General features: G+C 42.3%; 1 protein-coding gene across 2 annotated transcripts in view; it reads left to right on the forward strand.

Moving 5' to 3' along the window:
* Window positions 1-22,447, forward strand: part of ANO4 (anoctamin 4) — a 263,559-nt gene that overhangs the window by 110,919 nt on the left and 130,193 nt on the right. For both annotated transcript variants that reach the window (XM_031462956.2, XM_031462957.2), the window contains 2 exons: window positions 3,907-4,043; window positions 6,410-6,568. In XM_031462956.2, coding sequence (XP_031318816.1) covers window positions 3,907-4,043; window positions 6,410-6,568 — 296 coding nt within the window. The remainder of the gene's footprint in view (window positions 1-3,906; window positions 4,044-6,409; window positions 6,569-22,447) is intronic.

Here is a 22,447-nt window from a genome sequence, read left to right on the forward strand (position 1 = left end):
TTTGGCGCTCCTTCTTATTTAATGAGCCTAATCGCAGAATTCTACTGGCAGATAATTATCAAACATTTTTTATTTGAGAAAAAAGTATAAAGGAGGTGATGGGATTCACTAACAAGCAACCTTGTTTGGGTGAAGAGCACATTTGTCGCGTCCATGCCCATGGATGGAGAAGCCCTGCTCCCACCTTGCCTGGACAGTGAGCTCTGTGAGGGCAGAGGCCTTGCCTGTCATGTCCAGTACCTAAGCCACAGTTCCTAGCCCAGCACAGTGTCTGGCCAGGCTAGATACTCAATAAATACTTGTTGAATAAATAGATTTATAAACATTGATTTACCTCAGAGTTGGCAATTGTTTTCTTCTTAAAGAAAATGTAAGTTTGCATCAAAGGATATTGTACTTTGGGGGGAGTGTATAGCTCTGGTTAGAGCACATGCTTAGCATGCATGAGGTCCTGGGTTCAATCCCCAGTACCTCCATTTAAAAAAGGATATTGTACTTGGTTCCTGAGAACCCTACCTTGTAGTTTCAGCTGGTCTATCAGTAACAATGGTGAAATATTGATGAAGGGAACATGTTTTTTCTGTCTTCTGTGGTGTGTTTACATGTTCTGTAGTCTTCTTACTAACCACATGCTTAGCTGAACATTTTTTGACACGTCAGCATCTTCTAATCTCTGCTGAAGCTTGTGAGAATCTGACAGGTGATAGTGGTGCCTTCATATCACTCATTCTCCAAAAATCAGATTGCCATGACATAACAATTTCCCTTCAGCACTCAGGTGGCATCCGTCCCATATTGACTTCCAGACAGTAATTCTGATGGGCAGCAGTAAAGAAAGCAAAGGGCTTCTCTCCCTTTCCCCAAGGTAGCTGGTCCCTCTGGAATCAAATAGTTGGGCCTTGAATATAAAACAGTTTCTCAGCCTCAGCACTGCTGATCTGATGAGCTGGAGTACTGTTTGTAATAAGGGTTGTTCTGTATATTGTAGGGTGTTTAGCAGCATCCATGGCTTCTACCCACTGGATCCTATTAGCAGCGCCCCTGGTGATAAAACGGTATCTCCAGACCATACCAGATGCCTTCAGGGTGACTATTTGGTTCCACTTGAGAACCACGATGTAGATGGCTTTCTCAAACAGATTATACCAACACCAGAAAGTGATGCTGGTGGAAGATGACCTGGTAATTTTCTATCATCAGCAAAATATAGGGGCAATTCTCCTGGATAAATGAGTGGATATTCAGGATTTTCTCTCCAGTGAGAGCCAGTCATTTAGACGAGAATCTCGGTGTCCTCTTCATCTTCCCCCTTTTTCCCCAGTCTCATCCCAGTCCATCCCTCTGAACAACCATTCCAACTTGGGAATGCTTCCTCTGTCTGCTTTCTTGTATTGATAACGCTAAAATGCTAACTTAAGGTCCTAAAGTCTAAAATCAACAAGCCAACATTTCTTGTGGATCTGCTGTATTTCAGCCACCCTGCTAACATGTACTTTATCTCACGTCATCCTCCCAGCCATGCTGACAGAAGTTTTCTGTACCTGTCTCACCAGTGAGAACACAGGAGCACAGATTCACACAGCTAAGTGGTAGAGTTTGGAATAGTAAGCAGGTCTTCTGATGTTGTTAAAATAATATTTTTAGCCTATTGTTCAAATATAACTGTAGTCACTATCTGCGTAAAAATGTAATCAGTATCTGCTTGAGACTGTGGAGCTCCTGACTTGTGAATAAGAATTGTGTTAAGAGAAGCACATATGCGGGGTCCCAGAGCCATAGAATGGTGGAGAAGTAGGCTGTCACACATCGTTAGGCAGTGACCACCTCAAGGTCATCATTCTGTCATTCAACAAATACGTGTTGAGGGCTTGCTCCATGCCCAGACCTCTGTATGCCAATCAAGACAGACAGGGCCCCTCCTCCTATACATCATAATAGGGTAGACATCCGGCGTACAAGTAAGCAACTGAGTAAATAAGGTAATTACAGACAGTGATTCATGCTGTGAAGGAAATGAGCAGAGAGAAGAGGTGGAGAATAATTAGGTGAGGAGCAGCTTCTTCAAATAGGGTGGTCAGGGAAGTTGTCTCTGACCTTGTCACCTCCCACAACATACTTCACTTCCTCAAAAGTGTTAGTGCTTCTCCTGAGTGCCTGGCCCAATGTAGATGCTCCTAAACCCTGGCTGTATGAAAAGACCATGATGTTTTTCCTTTGTAGCCTCAAGAGCCTAAAAACCTCTAGTAAGTGTAAGAGTTAACTTTTGCTGCTGTAACAAATTACCTTGGTGACACACTTAGTGACTTAAAACAACACAGGTTTATTATTTCACAGTTCTGGAGGTCAGAAGTCAGCAAGGTGTCAGCAGATTGTGTTCCTTCTAGAGGCTCCAGTGGAGAATCTGCTGTCTTGCCTTTTCTGTCTTCCAGGGGCCATCTGCCTTCCTTGACTCATAACCCCATCCTCCATTTTCAAAGCCAACAGCATAGCATCTTCCTATGTCTCTCTCTGATTCTGAGCTTCCTTCCTCTCTCACAGTTACATTGGCCCACCCATGTCATTGTGGATAATCTCCCCATTTTAAGATCATTGACTTAATCACATCTACAAAATCCCTTTTCTCATGTTAGGTAACATTTGCCTGTTCCAGGGATTATGTCACCTTGGGGGGCCATAATTCAGCATACTGCTGTGAACAATCAATGTGCATTTTATTCCCATCCTTTTAATTTACAGATGAAAAACTTGAATTAAGTGAATTGCCCAAAATCACATGCTTGGATACAGCTTTAAATCCTGATCACTCCCTCTAAGTACATCATCTCTATTCTCTCAGTCTCCAAACTCTGTTCAGTGCTTTATAGCACCCCCCACATTTTATATTTCTTCATTTGTTTTGTTATTACCACATGGGCGGAAAGACACGCCGCTTTTATTCACTGAGGTACAGTCATTTCAGAGCTCTGTGCCTGACACATAGTGTGCACACTTCTAAGAAATTTTTTGAATGAAAGAATGAATAGTCTTTTATATGCGTGGGTAAATAGAACCAAATCTTCTATGAATTTTTCTATGCAGCAACTTCTGGCAGGTTAAAAACCTTTAGTTTTTAAAGCATCAAAGGAAAAAGTGAACTTCAATGTTGGGCTGTAATTCGAGTCAGTAAAGAAGGTACCATATCTGGCATTATATTCTCTCATCCGCTAGTGTTGAGCTTTCCTTTCTGGTATACAGCAAGGCTCTGTGCATTTGAACTTAGCGTTCTGGACCTGGAACTCTGATACACAAGTGCTTCATGGATTGATATGTTAGCATCAGTAGTCTTCTGGGAGAGTTCCTGAGTGGCTTACTTCATGATTCTAATTCATGATTAAAGAAGACTAAAGGGAAAAAACCTAACTGCATGCTTTTTTACTGCATCACCTTTCTCTGTTAGATCTTAAAGAAGTAACAACAGAGGAGTAAAATCGCCATTGTTACTGAACTATGCAAGTGGCACATTTATGGTTTACTTAGCCAGTTATATGGCATTTAAATGAAAACAAAAAATTTTTAAAGTATAGATCATCTCCAACACAGAGAGTGAGTTCTTAGAAGTCTTAAAGTACCTTATGCTAAACAACTATATGAAGAAAAGCTAAACAAACACAATACCTCCTATTATCACGGAAGACAAATTAAATTTTTCCTGTGGAAGTACTTGACTTTGCTTCACATTGTTCTTAATCTCAAGACACTGTTTGATCAAACATGTTTTACATCTGACATCCAATATACCTGCCATTCAGGGTGTTACTGAAACCATGAAAAAAAAAGGAAGCCAAAAGGTGATGTCTTCTCTTTTAGTGTTGCTTTTAAGATCCCAGATTCTTAACCCCACTTCTGATGTATTTACTTTGGTTCTAGTGGCCAAGGATGTCAATATTCTTTTTGATGAATTAGAAGCTGTCAACAGTCCTTGCAAAGATGACGATTCTCTCCTTCACCCTGGAAACCTGACTAGTACTTCAGATGATGCTAGCAGATTGGAAGCAGGAGGAGAGGTAAGAATGTGTGATTTCTTAAAAATACAATTCTTGATCTAGGCAGGAGCCTGTGAAGCGTGTTCCAATGAACTTTCTAATGTCATCATCTCATTGAACTGTAGGTTTCTGGAAGAAAAACACACCAGGTCTTATAGTCCTTTGATTTCCCCCAGGGGTCTAGCACATTTCAGGGATCCTAAATCTACCTATGCTCAAAACAAACTTTGGGTGGTGCACTTCCCTTATACCTGAAGACGTTTGGTTTATACAAAGGAGTGTTCTTAAAACCACCCACTGTTTTAAAATAATCTACGTCCTGGGTATTGCTAACTAGTAAAAAGTAGGCTTTACCAGGAAAGATTTCCTTGTCAACCCCCCAGCATGTAGAACAGTGACATGAAAATGGCCCGCTCTCAGTGGATTAGATTCTGTTGTCTGAAGCCTCTCTGAGTTTCCATTTGCCTCTGTAATCTGGAAATTCATTTCAATTGTTAATAGATCCGTCTGTTCATATGTCATTTTGGGAGAAAGAAAAGTGTTTTGTTGAAGAACTTCCCTGTTGCTCAGCTTGTGTTGATGGAGTTTAATAACTCCTTTGTATAAGTACTAGGTTTAGGTAATAGAACACAGATAAGAATCATTTATATATTCCATATTCTTAATGTTTTTATTATTCCAGAGTCAGTTAACCAGTGAAAGGATAACACCTTTGAACAAGGAGGATTGTTTACTCCTACCAAGCTTCCCAGACCTCTCTCTACAAACACCAGACACTACTTCTCTATTGTTTTTTTTTCCTTAAAAAAAAAAAAACACTCACTCTGTCTCTTCACACAGATACTTTGGATGCCATAACGTAGCATGAAGAAGAGACCTTGAAATGCACCTCAAAAAGCAACTCGTCTAATCCCCTTAATTTATAGATGAGGAAACAGTGTCAGGGAGTTGAGTGCTTTGTTCATCCTCCTCTTGCAACCTTGGCTGTAGCCCTGTGTTTGCAGGCAGGTGCTGATGTACTAAATCTACAGGAGAGTTCCCTTGTTTGGCAAGTAATTGGTAAGGAAGTGTTTATTTGGGTAGCCTTCGAAGTGCCTCTTTAGGCAAAAGCCAAAAAATAGTCAGTGAGGATTGGTCATCAGTTGTAAATACCTGCACCTAGTGCGGGACACAGGTATTTCCGTCCCTCCTGGCTGAGGTTTTCCCTTTGGGTGAGGATGCCTACGGCCCAGCTGCAAGAATATGGATTCTAGCAGTGGCCTTGGTGGTCTGGCCTGTCTCTTCATACTACTGTTTGGAAACTGATGTGTACTGTGGCCTCAGATATTGTGTGTGTTCACACGTGCAGTTGACCTTGAACAAAGCGGATTTGAACTACATGGGTTCCACTTAGACGTGGATATTTTTCAATAGTAGATACTACATTTGCTACATGGCATGTGTTGGTTGAATCTTTGCTGTGGAAGAATCACGGATATGGAGGGCTGACTATGACTGCAAGTTATATTTGAATGAACCCCTGTGTTGGTCAAGGGTCAACTGTACACATATATTGTATCATAAAATAAAGTGTTTTTCATGTGGGCAAAAAACTTGAGAAACACTGAACTAGAGTATTATTAAAACCATCAAACTGCTTACATTCCCATCCCTCTACACTACCAGAGGTAGCATCTTCCTGAATTTTTGTGTTTTTTTGTTCTCTGGCTCTAAAAAGCCTTTTACCACATATGTGTAGCTTTAACAACTTCTTTTTAGATTTATTTTATTCTGTACTTTGTAAAAACTGGTATCATGCAGTATGAAGTCTTCTGTGACTTGCTTTTTTTCTGTCTATATTGTAAGATTTATGCTCTTAGATGGAACTATAGTTCATTTTCACTGCTGTATAATATCCCACTATATGACTGCCCTACGATTTGTCCACCTACTGGTGGACATTTGCATTTATTCCCATTGTTAATTTTTATGCTCTTAGGAACAATGCTGCTATGAATTCACGCATGGGATTCCTAGTTGCTTTATCAGGGATTTCTTTAGGATTCTATGTTACACAGATGTTCAGTTTTATAAGATGACGCTAGTGTGTTTTCCAGAGTAGGAGTATCAGTTTTCACTCTCACCTGTAGAATACGAGAATGCTCAGTTGCTCTACATCGTTGCCAACGTTCTGTATTATTAGGTGAATGTCCTAAGTTTTGCCCATTAGACTTAATGCTTTTTCAATTGTTATCTTGTTTCCTCTTGTTTACATTTTTTATTAAAGAAAGTATAATTTTGATAAAACACTAGGCAAATACATTTAGTTTTCATTGTTCTTTAATATTATTCACCCAACGCTCAGTTTTATGGGTATCTTAAACTGGTTCCTTTCTCTTTGTGTTTAGACAGTACCAGAAAAAAACAAATCAAATGGACTTTACTTCAGAGATGGAAGGTGTCGAATTGACTACATTCTTGTGTACAGAAAATCCAACCCCCAGACTGAAAAGAGAGAAGTATTTGAAAGAAATATTAGAGCAGAAGGATTACATATGGAGAAAGAGGTAAATAGTTTGCTTGGATGAGAAAAAAATATAAATACACATCTATTCATATTAAGAGACAATTAGAAATAAGTAGTCATGATGTTAACTGAACATTTCATTTGGTGAGTTTGCCAATCTGCAGTGTTGGGGAATGTTCTAGCAACTAGATTTTTGCAGCACAGTTAGCCTTTGGGAGCATTTTAATGCCAAAAGATTCCATGAAAACCAGAATATTCCAATTAGATCGATTGTTTCCAAGTGTTACAATTTGGACTGACTTCCTACATCTGCTGTTTCTCTATGTAAACTAAGGGTTCTATTTGCATGGGTTACAGAAAACTTTGGATAAAAATGCAATCACCCCACTTGGGGGCTCTTTTTCTATTTCAGGAGACATAGTAAGCTTGGGTAGCCTCACACACCAGAAGAGACTGTCTGGCTGATTTGGCCAAAACACTGGAAGTGATTCCAGTTTTAAGAGCCATTCTTGGCTTTTCACAGGTTCTCAGACTCGAGGGTTACTATATCAGCCTTGCTCTCATCCCTCCTCCTTCCCTGCAGGGGAAGTGAAGAGGACGGTCCAAGAGGCCCTGGGCCAGGCCCTGGGCACCAATCAGCAAGGAGGCTGTCAGGGCCCCGGCAGCGCCGTGCATGCTCGCAGAGCTTGGCCCGTTAGCTGGACTCTGTGCGCAGCTTCCAGAGCTTTTCATAGTCAGTAAGAAGAACAGGCTGGCAGTTAAAAGTGGTTTTTTTTTTTTTTTTTTTTTTTTTTTTTTTTTTTTTTTTTTTTTTTTTTTCTGATTCTGCTCTTCAAGGCTGCAGGCTAGATCTCTGATGTCAGACATCCAGGGTTTTCTTTGTGAGATGCAGGTTGCATGCTGTTCTTGGGACACTTAAGATAGATAGAATTTTTCCAGGTCTATTAGACTAACCTCAACTCCTGAGAATTTATAAAACAGAAGTAGTATTCTTCTAGAATGTCTCCAAAAAAAAAATTCAAAAAATGGTGAGATGAGTGTGGCCTTAAGGAAACAGATTCTTATTTGCAACAACGTGGAACCAGATTGCTCAAAAGACTATCTTAGTTAAAGTTTCCCCCAGAGCAATGAACAAAATCAAATATATTGTTTGTTCCCACTTTTGCGGGGTTCCAAAAAAATCTTTCCTATACCCATCGGACATATCTTTGATAAACCTTGTTCTTTAAGTTCTTACTGAGACAATTGTGTATACTTTAATGTTAATAGTGAGTTCATATTTTATTCTTAAAAATAATTTCATTTTTTTATTCTTAAGTTTCAGAATTTTTATACAAAGAGATAAAAGATCTGAATTGCCACATGATCTGTAATAACAGAAGTCTTTCCTCTGATCCATTCTGACTCTGTCCAAATTTTGATTCTTATCAGAACTTAAGTAGCTTTGTTCAGTTGATAAAAGATTTATATTTTAAGCTTCATAACTATTCTCTCTATTCCTGGGCCTTCTTTTGTGTAGGTCTTTTCAAGGTCCCTTCATGACTTGTCAGTTAAAATTCAAAAAGCCTAATACTTTTCCAAATAATATGCATTACTAAAGAGATGAAAGACCTCCTATACGTCTTCTAAAACACCACCTGTACCACAGTGCTCAGCTGCCAGAATGAGAGCGGGCAGCTGAGGATGGTGCTCCTGCCTTTTCGTGAACAGTTGTGCTGTGTTGTACAGAGTTGACCAGAGTGTTAGATGAACAGCTCATAGGGTTTTAGTGGTATACAAGATAATTTTGTTTGGTTATAATTTTTTTAAAAAATGTAATAGCTAGATATTTATTTTAATGTATACCAGATAAAATAGCAATTGGAAAAAGGGTGATATCACCATATGGCAAAACTTCATGAAAACTTACCTAAGCATCTCTTCCTCTCCTTCCCTCCAAAAGTTATTCTCAGGGTGGCAGCTTCCCTGCAGTTCTCTGTCTGCTACCAACAGCTTGGTTTTCCTCTTTCTGGAAACTTCTCCCCAAGCAGCTTTTCCCTGCAGCCCACACTTTGCATAAGCAGCACAATTTGACTCTCACTCCGTCTCCAGGCTCTGCTTTGCGTCCTCCCAGCCTCAGCCAGCTTGGCGAGAAGAGGGGTTTCGGCAGGTGCTTCCCTGCTTAGGGGCAGCAGGAAATTATAGCTAAATTAATTTTTCCCTGTCACAGATAATTAAAATAAAATATCCCTTGCTTGAACAATAAACAAACCTGTGTCTACACTGTATTATTAGATTTTAAAAAAAAATCAGAAGCACTTTTATTTAAATCAAGTGTCTCCTAAAGAGCTGCAGTAGAGAGACAGACATTTGGAGAGCTGTTTCAGCTTCCAAAAGTTACTTGAGCCTTTTATGCATAAAACAACAAACTTAGTTCAAGGTGGAAAAGGAAAAAGAAAACCCAAGGGGCTTCCTGTGAATCCAGATACACCTGAATTCTTTAGCACTAAGTCCATTTTATGAATTTCTAGTGTCTTCTTCCATAGCCGTGTGTCATGACGTCCAACAGCTGTGGAAAACATTCCACAAACTTAGAAGCTTATATTTCTAAATGGGTAGAGACAGGCTCTGTAGTTGAGCAGTTTAACAGAAAGAGAATCCTTCTCTCTTTTAACTTTGAAAGTCCAGAAACACATCTAGGAGAATCTCTTAACTCGTGGTGAAAGTGATGACATAGTCAGGTTTCACCTTTCTTGCGAAGGCCGCCCCTTGCTTGACTGTCAGCAGCTGAGTGCTTGCTCTGGCCTAACTCGTCCTTCATACTAGCCCGGAGAAAGCAATTGACAGCAGAGTTCCCAAATGAAGTGTCAAGTCCAAGTGATTTGCTTTTTACCTATTTAAAGAGATTTCCTTCTGTAAAGGTAAACTCATATTTATAAATTTGCATTTTCTATTTTAGATTTTTTTTTTATTTTTAGTTTTACATCCATCGTTGACTCTGTGGTACCTATTTTGGAATCACTGTCATCAATAAGAAGTTTATCTTTTCTTCATATCAGGGACCAGATTGTGGATGACTTTGGCATTATTTGGAATGTGTGAGCAGCAGTTATGTTAATGGAGCACCCTTCCTCAGAATCATGTAGAACATGGGGGGAAAACTCATATCATCAACTGTTACAAGATAACTATAATTATATAAGTCATACCCCCTTGATGACAGTTAATTCATTTAGTAAGTACTTACTGCACTCTCACTTTCTGCCAGGAATTGCCTCAGCAATGAATAAAATAGACAAAAATCCCTGCCTTGATGGAACTTAAAGAACAGAATAAATAAGTATATCTGTGTAGAATATCAATAAACAAGGAGAAGAAAGGAAAGCAGGAAGTGTGAAGAGGGGCTTGCAATTTTATAAAAGTTGATAAAGGTGGGCTTCTCTTCCAAGGAACGGGAACATCATGTGCAAAGGCCCTGAGGCAGGAGCATGCCTGGTATATTTATGGAACAGTGAAAAGGCCAGTATGAAGGAGTTGATGGAGCAAGGTAGAGAGAATAGTGAGGGATTTTATCAGAGAGGCAACAAAAACCAGGTGACATCAGGTCTTAGTGGTCACTGGAGAACTTTAGCTTTTCTCTGAGCGACGTGGGAAATCACTGGACAGTTTGGAGTCGAGGCATAATAAGATCTGGTTTCTGTTTTATTAGGGTCACTGGCTATCTGGTAATATTAGACTGTGAGAAGGGGAGAGGTGGTAAGGGCAGATGCAGAGAGGTCAGTTAGGAGATTTGTTGCAAGAATCCAGGAAAGAAGTGATGGTGTCTTTGTCAGGCACACACAGAGGAGATGTTGAGAAGAGTAGTAACCAGAGCTTATGGGCATTGCAGAAAGATTGAATGAGTGATAGGGGAGAGGAGTCATGGGCTGTTCATCTGTCATATGCTGTTCGTTTAAAGAGTTGGAAGAAAAGAGTTGCCATTTACAGGGATGCAGAGAGAAGCGGGTCCCCTTGTAGACACATGAAGTTGGAGGTGTCCCGGTGGTGGAGATGCTAAGTAGGAGAGAAGAGTCTGGGAGACAGAGATCTGGGCTGGAGATAAGCATTTGGATGATAGGACTCAGCAGAAAGGAGCTGGAAGGAAACCTAGAGGGTGTGGTGCCTGGAGGAGAGTGTTTTCGGAGGGACGGGGCAGTTGATGGGGTCAAGTGCTGCTGACGAGGCAAGATCATGACTGTTAGTCATTGAATTTAGCTGCGTGGAGGGGTGTGCTGAGCTGGGCGAGAGAAGTTTCTATAGAGTGGTATGACCAAAGTGTGCTCAAGAAAGTAAGGGAGGAGAAAATTGGGAGACAGCAGATATAGAGAGCTCTTTTAAGGAGGTTCAAGGAAGAGAGAGAAATGGGTTGATAACTGGAGTAACAGGTGGGGTCAAGAGTTCTTTCCGTTTAACATGGGAGGAATGACTGCATGTTTTCATGCTAATAGAAATCATTTATTTGAGAGGCAAAATTGATGTGGAGGAGCAAAGGAAGAATTTGGGAATCAGTGTCCTCGAAGCAAGGAGAAAAGAAAGGCCACAAGTTCCTGCCTGCATCCGTGTCCATGAACGCAGCCTTGCCCCTGGTGCTGAGGATGCTCTGACCAAAGGCTGACCCTTTGCTTTGGACACAATACCCCATCTTCTCAGTCCTACTCAAGGGCATTTTCCCCAAAAGAGGAAATACAGTAAGCTTTATAAATGGAAAGGCACAAAATAATGCAATCTGTCAAGACAGCTTGTTTCTATTTTCACTTGTCTTCCTCAGAAGGATTGAAAAATCTAACGGTAGTAAACACATAGATAGCATTCAAGGTTGGAGAGCTTGGATATTTCGAGGTGATGGCAAAAAGAGTATAATTTAAAACTTCACTCATGCATTTATTAACCACTTATTATTATCATCCCTGTTTTATAGATGAGATGATTGAGGGAAAGCAGTCACTTGTCCAAGTGGCAAGGCCAGTAAGAGATAAAGCCAGGATTACGACCTGAGCCTACTTCCTCTTTACCCTTATGCTATGTTGATTCCTAGTGTCTGAAAATGAATCTCAGGGTTGAAGTTAGGAGACCAGTTAAGAATTCTGAAAGGGAGCCAGGAGAACTGGGCTGCCTAGTGAGGCGGGGTGCTAACTAGTCAGTGGTTCTTGTGCTCTTTGGTTGCCAGTGGGCGTTGATTTGAATCTTCGTGAAACCACTTCTAAGCCAAGTGGTCTTGAGCAGTTTGTCCAACTTTTCTGGATCTCAGCTTCTATGCTTTTAATAATGAGGATGATAATATTTACCAGGAGCTTTGTGAGGATTAAGTCAGCCCATGCAGCTGAATACCCAGTACAGATTACATTTATTTTATTACATCTTTGTTTTACCTTCTGTTTGTGGCAAATAATTTGACTCTGATAGAAAATTTCTTTGTTCAATATTTATAAAAGTGAGTCAATTTAAGGAAGTAGAGCACATTAAAATATTGTAGATAATGTACAGATTTGGCAAAATTGAGAAGATGGGACAAGTGTGATCTGGTGGTTGTGGTGGACAGACCCTGAAGTCTGTGCTGCCTGCCTCCTGGTTTTCACGCCTCTGTATAGTTCGCTCCCCTTGAGTGCAGGCGATGCCTGGGACTTGCTTTCAACCAATGGAACATGGCATAGGTAGTGCGATGGCACTTCTGTGATTACGTTATGGTATATAAGATCCCACCTCAGCTGACCGAAGTTAGACTCTCCTTTGCTGGTTTTGAAGAAGTTTCCATGTTATGAAACAGTCTATGAAGGGGACCCTGTGCACATAAAGGTGGGGTGGCCCCTAGGAGCTGAGAATTGCTCCCAGTTGACAACTAGCCAGAAAACAGGGACCTCAGTCCTACAACCACAAGATGAGCTCTGCCAGCAATGAGGGATCTTGGAAGCAGATCTTTCCTCAGTCAAGCCTCTGTTGAGAATGTGTTGCAGCCTAGTGAGACCCCAAAACAAAGGACCCAGCTAAGCTGTGTTTACATTCCTGACCTATAGAAACTGTAAGCTCATTAATGTGTGCTGTTTTAAGCCTCTAAGTTCGTGGTGATTTGTTACACAGCAATGGGTAACTGATACAGTGGTTAAAAGTCTGGGGTCAGACATTCTGAGTTCTCATTTGTTTTCATCATTAAAAGCTATGTGTTCTTGGGAAAGATAGCTCATCTGCAAAATGAGGCTAATGATGAGATCTGTTTCATGAGTTATTATGATAATTAAATGAAGTCATTCATATCAAGTGCTTTTCTCTATACCTGTCATATGGTAAGCAATTAATAAATCTTTATTACCATCATTATAGCTATATGGTATATATAGCTAAATATCGTATATTAACACTGACTTTTTAAATAGTTTTTCAAGGCAGACTTTTTGGAAAATTTTGCATACAGTTTATAAATCCCTTAAAAGGTAACCATTAGGAATAGCAGTGTCCAATACAGCTGTCCATGTATTGCTAATGTATACGGATTAATGAGATTAATGATGACCTTCCATGCTCGGGAAGAACTTAGAATACATTAGGTAGCAAGTTGAGCGTTGTCGAGGTCCAGACATTAATCTGCTCCCAGAGGGTTTGGTTTTAGATTCATCAGGGAATAAAATTGGAGATCAACCCAGAACTAAAAAACTGTACTTGACGCCCATCCTAGTCTTGCTTTATGCCTGTTCAAGGGAAAACTGCACAAAGATTTCCCTGTCTCAAGTGCTCATCTCACCTGGGTTGTCCTCTGCCTTCACAGGCTTCCTGCTCACACTTCCCTTCCTGCTTCCATCCCTGTCTTTTTTGCAGCCACATCCAGCCTGTGCTGTAAATGTTCTCTCTGGATCCAGAGCTCTGAGAACGAGGGGGAAAGAACAAGGGTCTCTGCCCTCATTTTACAGTTCAAACCATGGTGATGAGTGTCCAAAATAAATGAGTGCCAGGAGACACTGAACTCTCCAAATTCCTCCTCCTCTCCCAAAAGAGACTTAGCCCTTCCTCCACTGAATAATCTCCATCTTCTTACATGTCATACATACGTATCACCAAGGGTCTTGAGCAGGAGTTGAAGGGAAAGGAAAATTAAGGACAGCCCCAAGCAAAGAGTGAAGAAGGAAGATTTCCTTCTGAAAATCAAAGCCCTGCAAATTCCTTGAGTGTCTGTCTACATTTTTTGGGAGCTGCTGGAACAAAATACCATAGACCGTGTGGGCTATAAGTCACAGAAATGCATCCCTCACAGTTAGTTCTGAAGGCCAAGGTGCTGGCAGGTGCAGTGCCTGAGGAGAACCCTCTCCTGGCTCAGGGAAGGCATGTTCTTGCTGTGTCTTGACAGGTGAAAGGGGCTAGGCAGCTCTCTGGGATCTCATGAAGACGCTAACCTCATTTTTGAGGACTCCGTGACCTAATCACGTCCCAAAGGCCCCACCTCCTAACACCATCATTTTGGGGTTTAGGATTTCAGCATGTAAATTCAGACCAAAGCAGTGTCTCTAGGAGTTACCATTGTTGATCCATGCTGGCAGGGGCCTTTTTAAAAAGTAGTCTTAGCTGAATTTCTTTGCTAAGCAGAAGCAGTGCCTCGGGCAAGGATGCTTGCTCAAGCTGTTGATGGGTGGCGCGCTCTCAGGAGAAAGGCGAGTGAAGGAGGAAGAGGTTGGTGGCCAACCTGAGAGGACAGTCTCTGATCCAGCCAGGAGCAGAGTGTACACCACAGAGCTGGTTCACCTTTGAAGCTGGGGTCCCCGTGTTCGTCAGCCATTGACTGAGGTGGGGGGTGGCCACTGCTCCTGCTGGACGCCCGTGACAGCTCAGCTTCAGGGCTGTATGCCGTCAGCTGTCATCACCACTGATACTGACATCTCTACTGATGCTGCCAAGTCTGTGGTTTCAGACTGCTCACTTGGAGACTGTAGCAATCAGGGAATTCATGGTGGTCTTGATGGAAGTGAAGGAAGAGAGGAAAAGTACACATGGGCATTTATTCTGCTTTAATATGCCCAGTTTTTCCTCTAAGTTTAGGATACTACATTTTTTTTTTAATATAGTCAGTTTACAATGTTGTGTTAATTTCTGGTGTACAGGATAGTGATTGATTTATTTTATATATATTCCTTTTCATTATAGACCATTGCAAGGTACTGACTACAGTTCCCTGTGCTGTACATTTAGGATGCTGTTGTTTATCTAGTGTATATATGGTAGTGTGTATCTACAAATCCTGAGCTCCCAATGAATCCCTCCCCACTACATATTAAAAGCAAAGATTCCATGTGGCTGGTATAATCACTTTGAGGGCAGAGACGATGTCTTATTGGATTTGGCATCCCAAAGACTGAGCCCAGTGCTTAGCTTGTGGGAGTTTGACTTTGTCACCAAAGATTGTAAATAGCTGATTTCCGTGGCTGCGTCTGGGTAACATCAATCAATTCAGTGCCAGGATTTCTCAGCTTCATCACTGTTGACATTTGGGGCTGGATAAGTCTTTGTTGTAGAAGGCTGTTCGGTGTCCTCTAGGGTGTTCATCCCTAGCCTCCACCCACTGGATCCCAGCAGTACTGTCCCCACCCCACCAAGTTATGACAACCAAAAATGTCTCCAGGAGTTGTCGTGTGTCCCCAGGAGCAGGAGGTATGTGAAATTGTCACTGGCTGAGTTAGCCTCTTGGATCCAACTTCATGCAGTTTGTTGCAGTGTCATAGCTAGAGGAATCCAAGCCAGCTATTCCATCTTTCATCTGTCTAGACCAGCTAACTTAAGCACTCTTAACATCTGACCCTTGAATCAGAAAGAGGACTGTGTCTTTGAGGGGAGAATAGGGTAATTAAGGTTGGCTTTTCGAGCTAATCAACAGGGACTTAGATCCACTTGCCATTTCATCACTTACTAAGTAAATAGCCAGGCAAGGCTTTTAACTTCCCTGTGCCTCAGTTTCTTCATTTCCTAACTGGGTGACAGTCCTAACTAATGGTGCTACTATGAGGATAAAGTGAGCAAATACATCATAACGTGGTTAGAAGGGAGTCTGGCACATATAGGTGTACACAGTGGTGGTGGTTGGTGTCGATAAAGAATCAAGTGGCTTCAGCCACTGGTCACCCTGTGTTCTGATCGCAGGTGTTAACCCCGCCACCTCTTGGACTAAGGGTCCCTGGCCTGTGTCCAGGGAAAGCTGAGGGGATCTGGTGGGTGGCAAGAGATACCAATGGTAAATCTCACCTTATCGGCAGGACTCAGTGCTTTTGGTGTCACCAACCACTGCCATATGTCTGTCCATCCAAACCAGGGCCTTGTTCTCACTGGTCCATCTTCTGAAGGCAGTTTCACCAAATGGCGGGGGGGGGGGGGGCTCCCTGCTTCTCTCTCTCTATCATTCTTTATGTCTCTGTCTCTCTTTCTCCCTCTCTCTGTCTCTCTCTCCCTCTCCGCATCTCCCCTCCTTTGTTTTACTCTGATTTTTGAGACCACTTTAAAGATCTGAGGGCCGAATTATTTTTGCCTCAACTGCTTTTGCTTCTGTAGGAAGACAGAGTTGAATCAAAACATTTCTATTGCCAGGTCAAGATGACCAGGACAAAGTTATCCTGAACTGATTTACCAACAGAATCATTCAAAATCAATCCATATTTCATATGACTCGTGCATATTCCTTTGCCCAAGACAGAACAACGTTGAGGGGAAAAAAAATCCATCTATTGTTACTATCCCATGAGAAGAAACTTAATCTAAAAGATCTTCTCAGTGGTCTAAATTGAACTTGTCTGATACAAAATACATTTTGCATTGTCATTTGTTACCTCCCAGACGTGGCCATCACATAGTTGAAGGTATGAAAGGAATTGAAGTCTTGACTTTACGGTGCTACTTTTGTTCCTGTTGTTCTTGCTGTGTGTTATGTTAAATTGCTAAAAGTTACGCAAGTGTATGCTAGGGATAGGCTGTGAATTATTCATTAATGAAATGGGACGATTTCAAAGCTTTGAAGCAGCCCAGATAACTGTAAATCCATGGTGTCCTGCTGGTAATCCTTACGAGTGGACAGTTTGAAAAAGGCGAATTGTAAGCTGAATTTTATTCCCCAAGCCTGATTTAGTTCAGTTGCAAAAGTGATGACGCAGCACTGGCCCTCGAGACAGAGACCAAGGCTTAATGCACTTCCTGTTGGGTCTTAGGTGTGTTTTAAGAGCAGTTGATGGTGTCTAATAATTCCATCTCCATATGGAGGCAGTCTTCATTCATTCATCAAACATCTAATGAGTGACATGTCTACTGTTACTGAGGGAAGAGAGACATTAAATAAATACATCAGGTGTGATGAGTGCTGTGGAGCAAATATGCAGGAATACTGGGAGGGAGTTAATATTTCATTCAGCTGTTCAAGGAAAGTCTGCAAGATAATGTGCAAACTAAGAACAGAGAGAGTCGGAATGTGCGTGCCTAAACCTAGCTCTCGAAAGCCCCTCAGCGTTTTCCCACTGTTGGGGTTACTTTTACTTGCATTTCCCATGTGTGTGGACTGGGATGAGGGCAGGAAGAATACCTGGAACAACTTAATGGGGTGGGGAGCATGTCCTGTAGGAGCCGGGGGCTGGATTTGGCTGGGGCGGTGTTTGCATCTCCGTGACCTCTCCCCAGGCACAGAGCAGGGGCAGATCCAGTGCCTGAGCAGTATCGCGACCTTAGAGGAGACCTGACCTGGCGGCAAACCCCTTCCTAACTTGTCCTTTGCCGCTCATTAGTTTAGCTTCCACCTCTTTGGTGCTGTCTTAGGTGGTCTTCCACACTTTTTCTACACAAACATTGAAGTTTCTTCTTTGAAAGTCTTCCCTAGGGCTTGTAACTGCTTGGCCTGTCTTTTAGTTGGAGTTCTGCTGCAAACAAGGCATTCTGTGTCTTCCAAGAATGAAGTGTTTGACACAGAGGCTTATACCAGTGACAGAAAGGGCAGGGAAGCACCTCTGACTACTTCCCGGAGCTTCAGAGCCGTGGTCCCAGGGTCCTAGGAACAGCCTGGAAGCCAGTGAGAATCTCAAGAACGTCTGACTGTGGCATGGAGGATTCTCAGACTTACCTGAAGCTGTCTCTGACTTACACAGCTGTGTCTGGCTTCCCACCTGGAGGGAGAAATAGCCTCTTTCACTTCCAGTTCTTACTTACTTGAGCACCCCTCATTGTTGACTCTAACCCAGAGCCCCACGGGGAAGGGAGATTCTGGGAAGTGTAGTCCCAGCTCCTCCTCAATAATGCAGAGGGGACTTCAGAGGGACTCTTCCCAGAGGCTTCAGGAGGGTAAGAGGCACAGGTCTTGAGGCTGACGAGGTGTGGACAGAGCAGGGAAGGGGAAGGTCATAGCATGTGCTACAGATGGTGTGTGCAGAGGCACAGCAACCTGTGATCGAGGCGTCCCGGCTCCTCTGGCATCTGCACTTCCCCCGTCGGAGTGGGAATCCCCTGCGGGCCGCACAGGAATCCCCACCAAGCCTGGCATAGTCCCTGGCTCATCGTTTCACCTTGATTTCCACATTGTTTATGCTCATTCAGCAACTTCCTATGGATACAATGAATATCAGATAGAATTATCCTCCTAGGCCTTGATGACTGGGCTGATACTGGCCGGATGAGTGTCACCTGAACACTTAACCAAGACCATGATGGTCTTCCAAGAAGACGATGTTTATTGCTTACCAGAATTCTTTGTTTTTCACCTCTGTTCTCCATTCTGACTTTTTCTATATACGTTGAAATTTTTTAAAAAGCTTTATCAAACGCTGGGAGTAGAGCAGGCAGAAGAATGAAACGGTACTGCACACAGCTGCCCTTGACTTCAGCCGTCCAGGAGGCCAGAAAGGAAATGACACACAGTGAGGACCTGGGGTCCATTAGTGTTTCAGAAGTGTGTTTTGTCACCCCCTGAGGCCTCTCCTCTTCTGCAGTCTGTAAGTTCCTTGGTTTAGCCAGGACATTATTTTGGATTGCATAGCAGTAAATCACTTTGGCATTCGTTTGAGGCTGCCTTGATTCAGTTATTCAGGCTCTAATAAGTGCCTGTGGGCCTTCTGAAATCTAGTCCTTCATTCAGTGGCTCATGGATAACACCGTGTATGGTACGTTTGGAGCACCTGCTGTTGCTTCTGATACACAGAAAGGATCTCCCACCCTGCAGATCTCTGTACAAACTCCAGTCAAATAAAAAACCCCTAGTCTTGATTCTTTATGTCACCCAGTGCTTTATTGGGTTGGCAAAACAAAGAAAGCTATCAGCAAGTAAGTACTGAAATTTTAGTTGGTAATTTTCCTTTTTTTTTTCTTTTTCTGTTTACACTTAGCAAAGCTATACCTTCATCTCCCTTCAAAATGAAGGCTCTTTAGGGAAGAGCGTTCTAAGTAAACCCTTAAATACTGAGAACTAATACATGAAACTGAAACTTGCTTTGAATGGGTTTAAATATTTCAAGATGTCACTGGAGAGGACACTGAATATAATAATGCGCCCGCTGATGAATTGTCCCAGCCACTCTTTTGACCATTTCATTCCTCTCATGACTGTTTTGATTCCATGGCCCATCATTATGACCACGTATTTACAAGTACCTCAATTCTCTCATTCCTTTATTTTTTAAAAACTTATCTGCCTGGCAAAGCCTTGACCTTGATTAAAGCCTCCCTCCTTTGTGCCTGCACCTGAGCAGGCTGAATGTTGCTAGAGAAACATGCTGACGGGTTTACTTTCTTTCCCTTTTGGGGCTTTTTTTCCTTTTGGGGGGGGATTAAGTTTATTTTTAGTGGAGGTGCTGGGAATTGAACCCAGGGCCTTGTGCATGCTAGGCAGGCACTCTACCATTGAGCTATACACTGCTCTTGACTGGTTCACTTTCAATCCCGACTGCTGTCCCCGTGAGTGCCGGAGAGCCGAGTCGGTGTGCTTCCCCGGCTCACCATCCTAAGGAATTGACTTCATTCCTCCTTCCCATCCTTCCTTTCTTGGCCTCTTTTCTTTCTTTCATTGATTCATTTTTAAAATTTTAATCATTCAATAAACAGTGCCCAACCCTAGATGCTCGGAATATGTCAGGGAATTGCACAAAGAGCCCCTATCCTGGTAGCGCCTGGGGGAGACGGAGAACAATAAACATGCGAAGTAAACAGCATAGCATGTTAGGTTACTTGGTAAAAGAGGAAGTAGAACAGAGTGTTTGAGTATGGGGTCGGTGGGGGGGGGACGGGATGCTAATTTTAAACAGGATGTTTTGTAGGGGGCTCACTGCAGGTGACATCTGACCAAAGACCGCATAGGCGAGGGAGGTGGCCAGCTGTTACTCCACACTCTCTTCTTGCCCCTCCACCCTCTCACCTCCTTTATCTGTACCCCCACGCCCACCACCGTGCACACACCGGCTCTGCTGATGACCTTGTCTGTACTTGGATAGAGAATAGAAGTAGTCAGACGGGCTTCTGTGACCATCCCCACACTCCCTGGCTTCCTGCCGTTACTATGCGTCAAGTGTCTGCCACTGTCCCGGGGGCCCTCCTATTATGTGCTGGATCCCCTCCCATTTCACCTTCTCAAGGACTTTGTTCCTCTAATCATCTCTTCGTTCTCCTGCATCATCAATTTTTGCTCTCTACTCAATTATTATAAACATGCTCCTGTAACTCATGTCTTAAGAAAAATCCCTTGACCCCCAACCCCTCCTCTAATGACTGCCCTGTTCCTCTTCAACACTTCACAGAAAAATTTCTGGAAAGATTTGTCACTGTCTCCATAGCCTCACCTACCGGTCTCTTTTCAGACTGCTCCATCTGGGCTTTCTCCCTCCCCAGACACTGGTCTTATTAAAGTCAGCTTTAACCAAGTCCAGCGCTCATAGTCTCCTAATCCTTATCTTTTGTCTTCCTGGCTTTGTCAGCAGCATTTGTCCACAGGATGGATCATTTCCTTCCTTGAAAAAATTACCTTCTTGGCTCAGGAGACCTCTCGTGCTCTCCTGGATTTCTCCCTTCATTACTGGCCCTTTCTCCATCTCCTTTACTCACCCTCCACTTCTGTTTGATCTACAAATGTTAGAGCATCCTGAGACCTCATCCTGGGGCCCCTTACTTCTGTATCTCTTACTCCTTGTGGCCCATGAGGTTCCATGCAGATCTTTATATAGCTTCTACAAGCACTCAAGGCTTGAGGCGACAGGATTTACTTCTTGATCTCAGGATGGTAAGGGGAGGGGGAGGAGTTACCAGTTTCTTCTACTTAGCAGGGACCCAGAATTAACAGAGGTTTCATCCAGAAACCTGTCTCTGGCAAGGAAAGGTGAATCACACACCAGTCTTCAAGGCTTCTGCTCACAGCGTAATGGCCAAAGCTCATTACACGGCTCCAGCCTAACCCTGGGCAGGAAGCTCAGATTTCTGTGTGCCCAGAAGGAGAGGAGAACCAGATGCCAGAGACACACTAATGGCCCCCACACAACATGGTTTCAAATGCATTATATAATTTTATATATATCTGTACGGAGAGAGATATCTATATCTGTATCTATATAATCTTAGCTCTATAAAGTAGACAAAGGAGTTGTATAGCATTGTACCAATAAGGAACTGATATGAGTTGAAGTTTGATCTATCAGCTACATTTCTCTGTTATTAAAGATCATGTGAGCCCCATTTCATGACAGCCTTTTCATAATCTTTAGGTAAAAAGCACTTTGTAAGCTCTACCACTACATGAACTGTCATTGCATCCTCTGATTTTGGTCAGCATTCCACCAAGAAATAAGTAGAATAGGCCTCAGAGGGATGTCCTAACCTTTCCAAGTGCATTAGGAAGTATTTCCAAAGTTAAATTGCTGCTTCACTGGCAGCAGACAACATGCTCATCTGTCCTTTCTCGGTCACACTTATTTCACAGCTGTTAATTGCTGCAGCTTATTAAAGGCAGAATGACACGTGGGTTATTGCCTGGGTCATAACTGTGAATAGTTATCAGTGGGTCGGCCATTTGTGATAATATAAAGCATAACTGTGATGATACAGTTGTCCCCAAGTTCAGCTTACCTAACACGCCACCTTGAAGGATGAGAGAAGTGTTCTAATGATCTCTAACCAGTGGAAGGCTCTTGGAGCCTGTAGATGAGAGCGAGCATTGCTTACTTTTGAGGAGAGATTTGGTACTGCCTGGAGGGGACATCACAAAGAGCATTTTCTCTCCTGTGCTCGCACAGGACGCTAGACCAACTTCTGTTCTTATTCCTCACGTTATTCCTAGTTAGTTTAATACTTGCTCTCCTGAATTGTAATTTTCCTGAGATCCAGGACTATGTCTTAGCCTTCTCTATATCCCAGCATAGTACTTAGGATGTGGTTAAGATTGTCTTTAGGTGTTTGTTAAATGACCTTATAAGTGGTTATGTTGCAAGGTAGGTAAGATATTTGTTTTACACAAATGTTTTACACAATAAACCCACTGTGAGACTAAGTAGGTGATGGGGGAACGGTGTTCTATGCCAGTGCATATAGCACTACTCATCAGATATAATCCCTCTCCCTGGTGGCTTTGTAGACAGATGGGTCCATATGACTACTTCTGTCCAGAGAGCTGGGAGCAGAAGTGGTGTGTGTCCTTATGAAACCCTCCAAACTCTGCACCCATCAGCGTGTATCACTGAGTGACTACAGTAAGCTGACCTGCAATGGACGTGTAGCACACACAGGAAATAAACTTTTATCATAATAGTACTGGCCAATAGAAATAACATAATTTAAATTTTTTGTTAACAACATATGAAAAGTAAAAAACAGATGAAATTAATTAGAATGTTTATTTAATCCAGTAGATCTGAGTTATTATCAAAACACATAATCAGTATAGAAGTTAATGAGATACTTTACATTCTTTTTTCAGATTTCTAAG

The sequence above is a fragment of the Camelus dromedarius genome, chromosome 11 (genome assembly GCF_036321535.1).
Source record: "Camelus dromedarius isolate mCamDro1 chromosome 11, mCamDro1.pat, whole genome shotgun sequence".
NCBI classification, from domain to species: Eukaryota; Metazoa; Chordata; class Mammalia; order Artiodactyla; family Camelidae; genus Camelus; species Camelus dromedarius.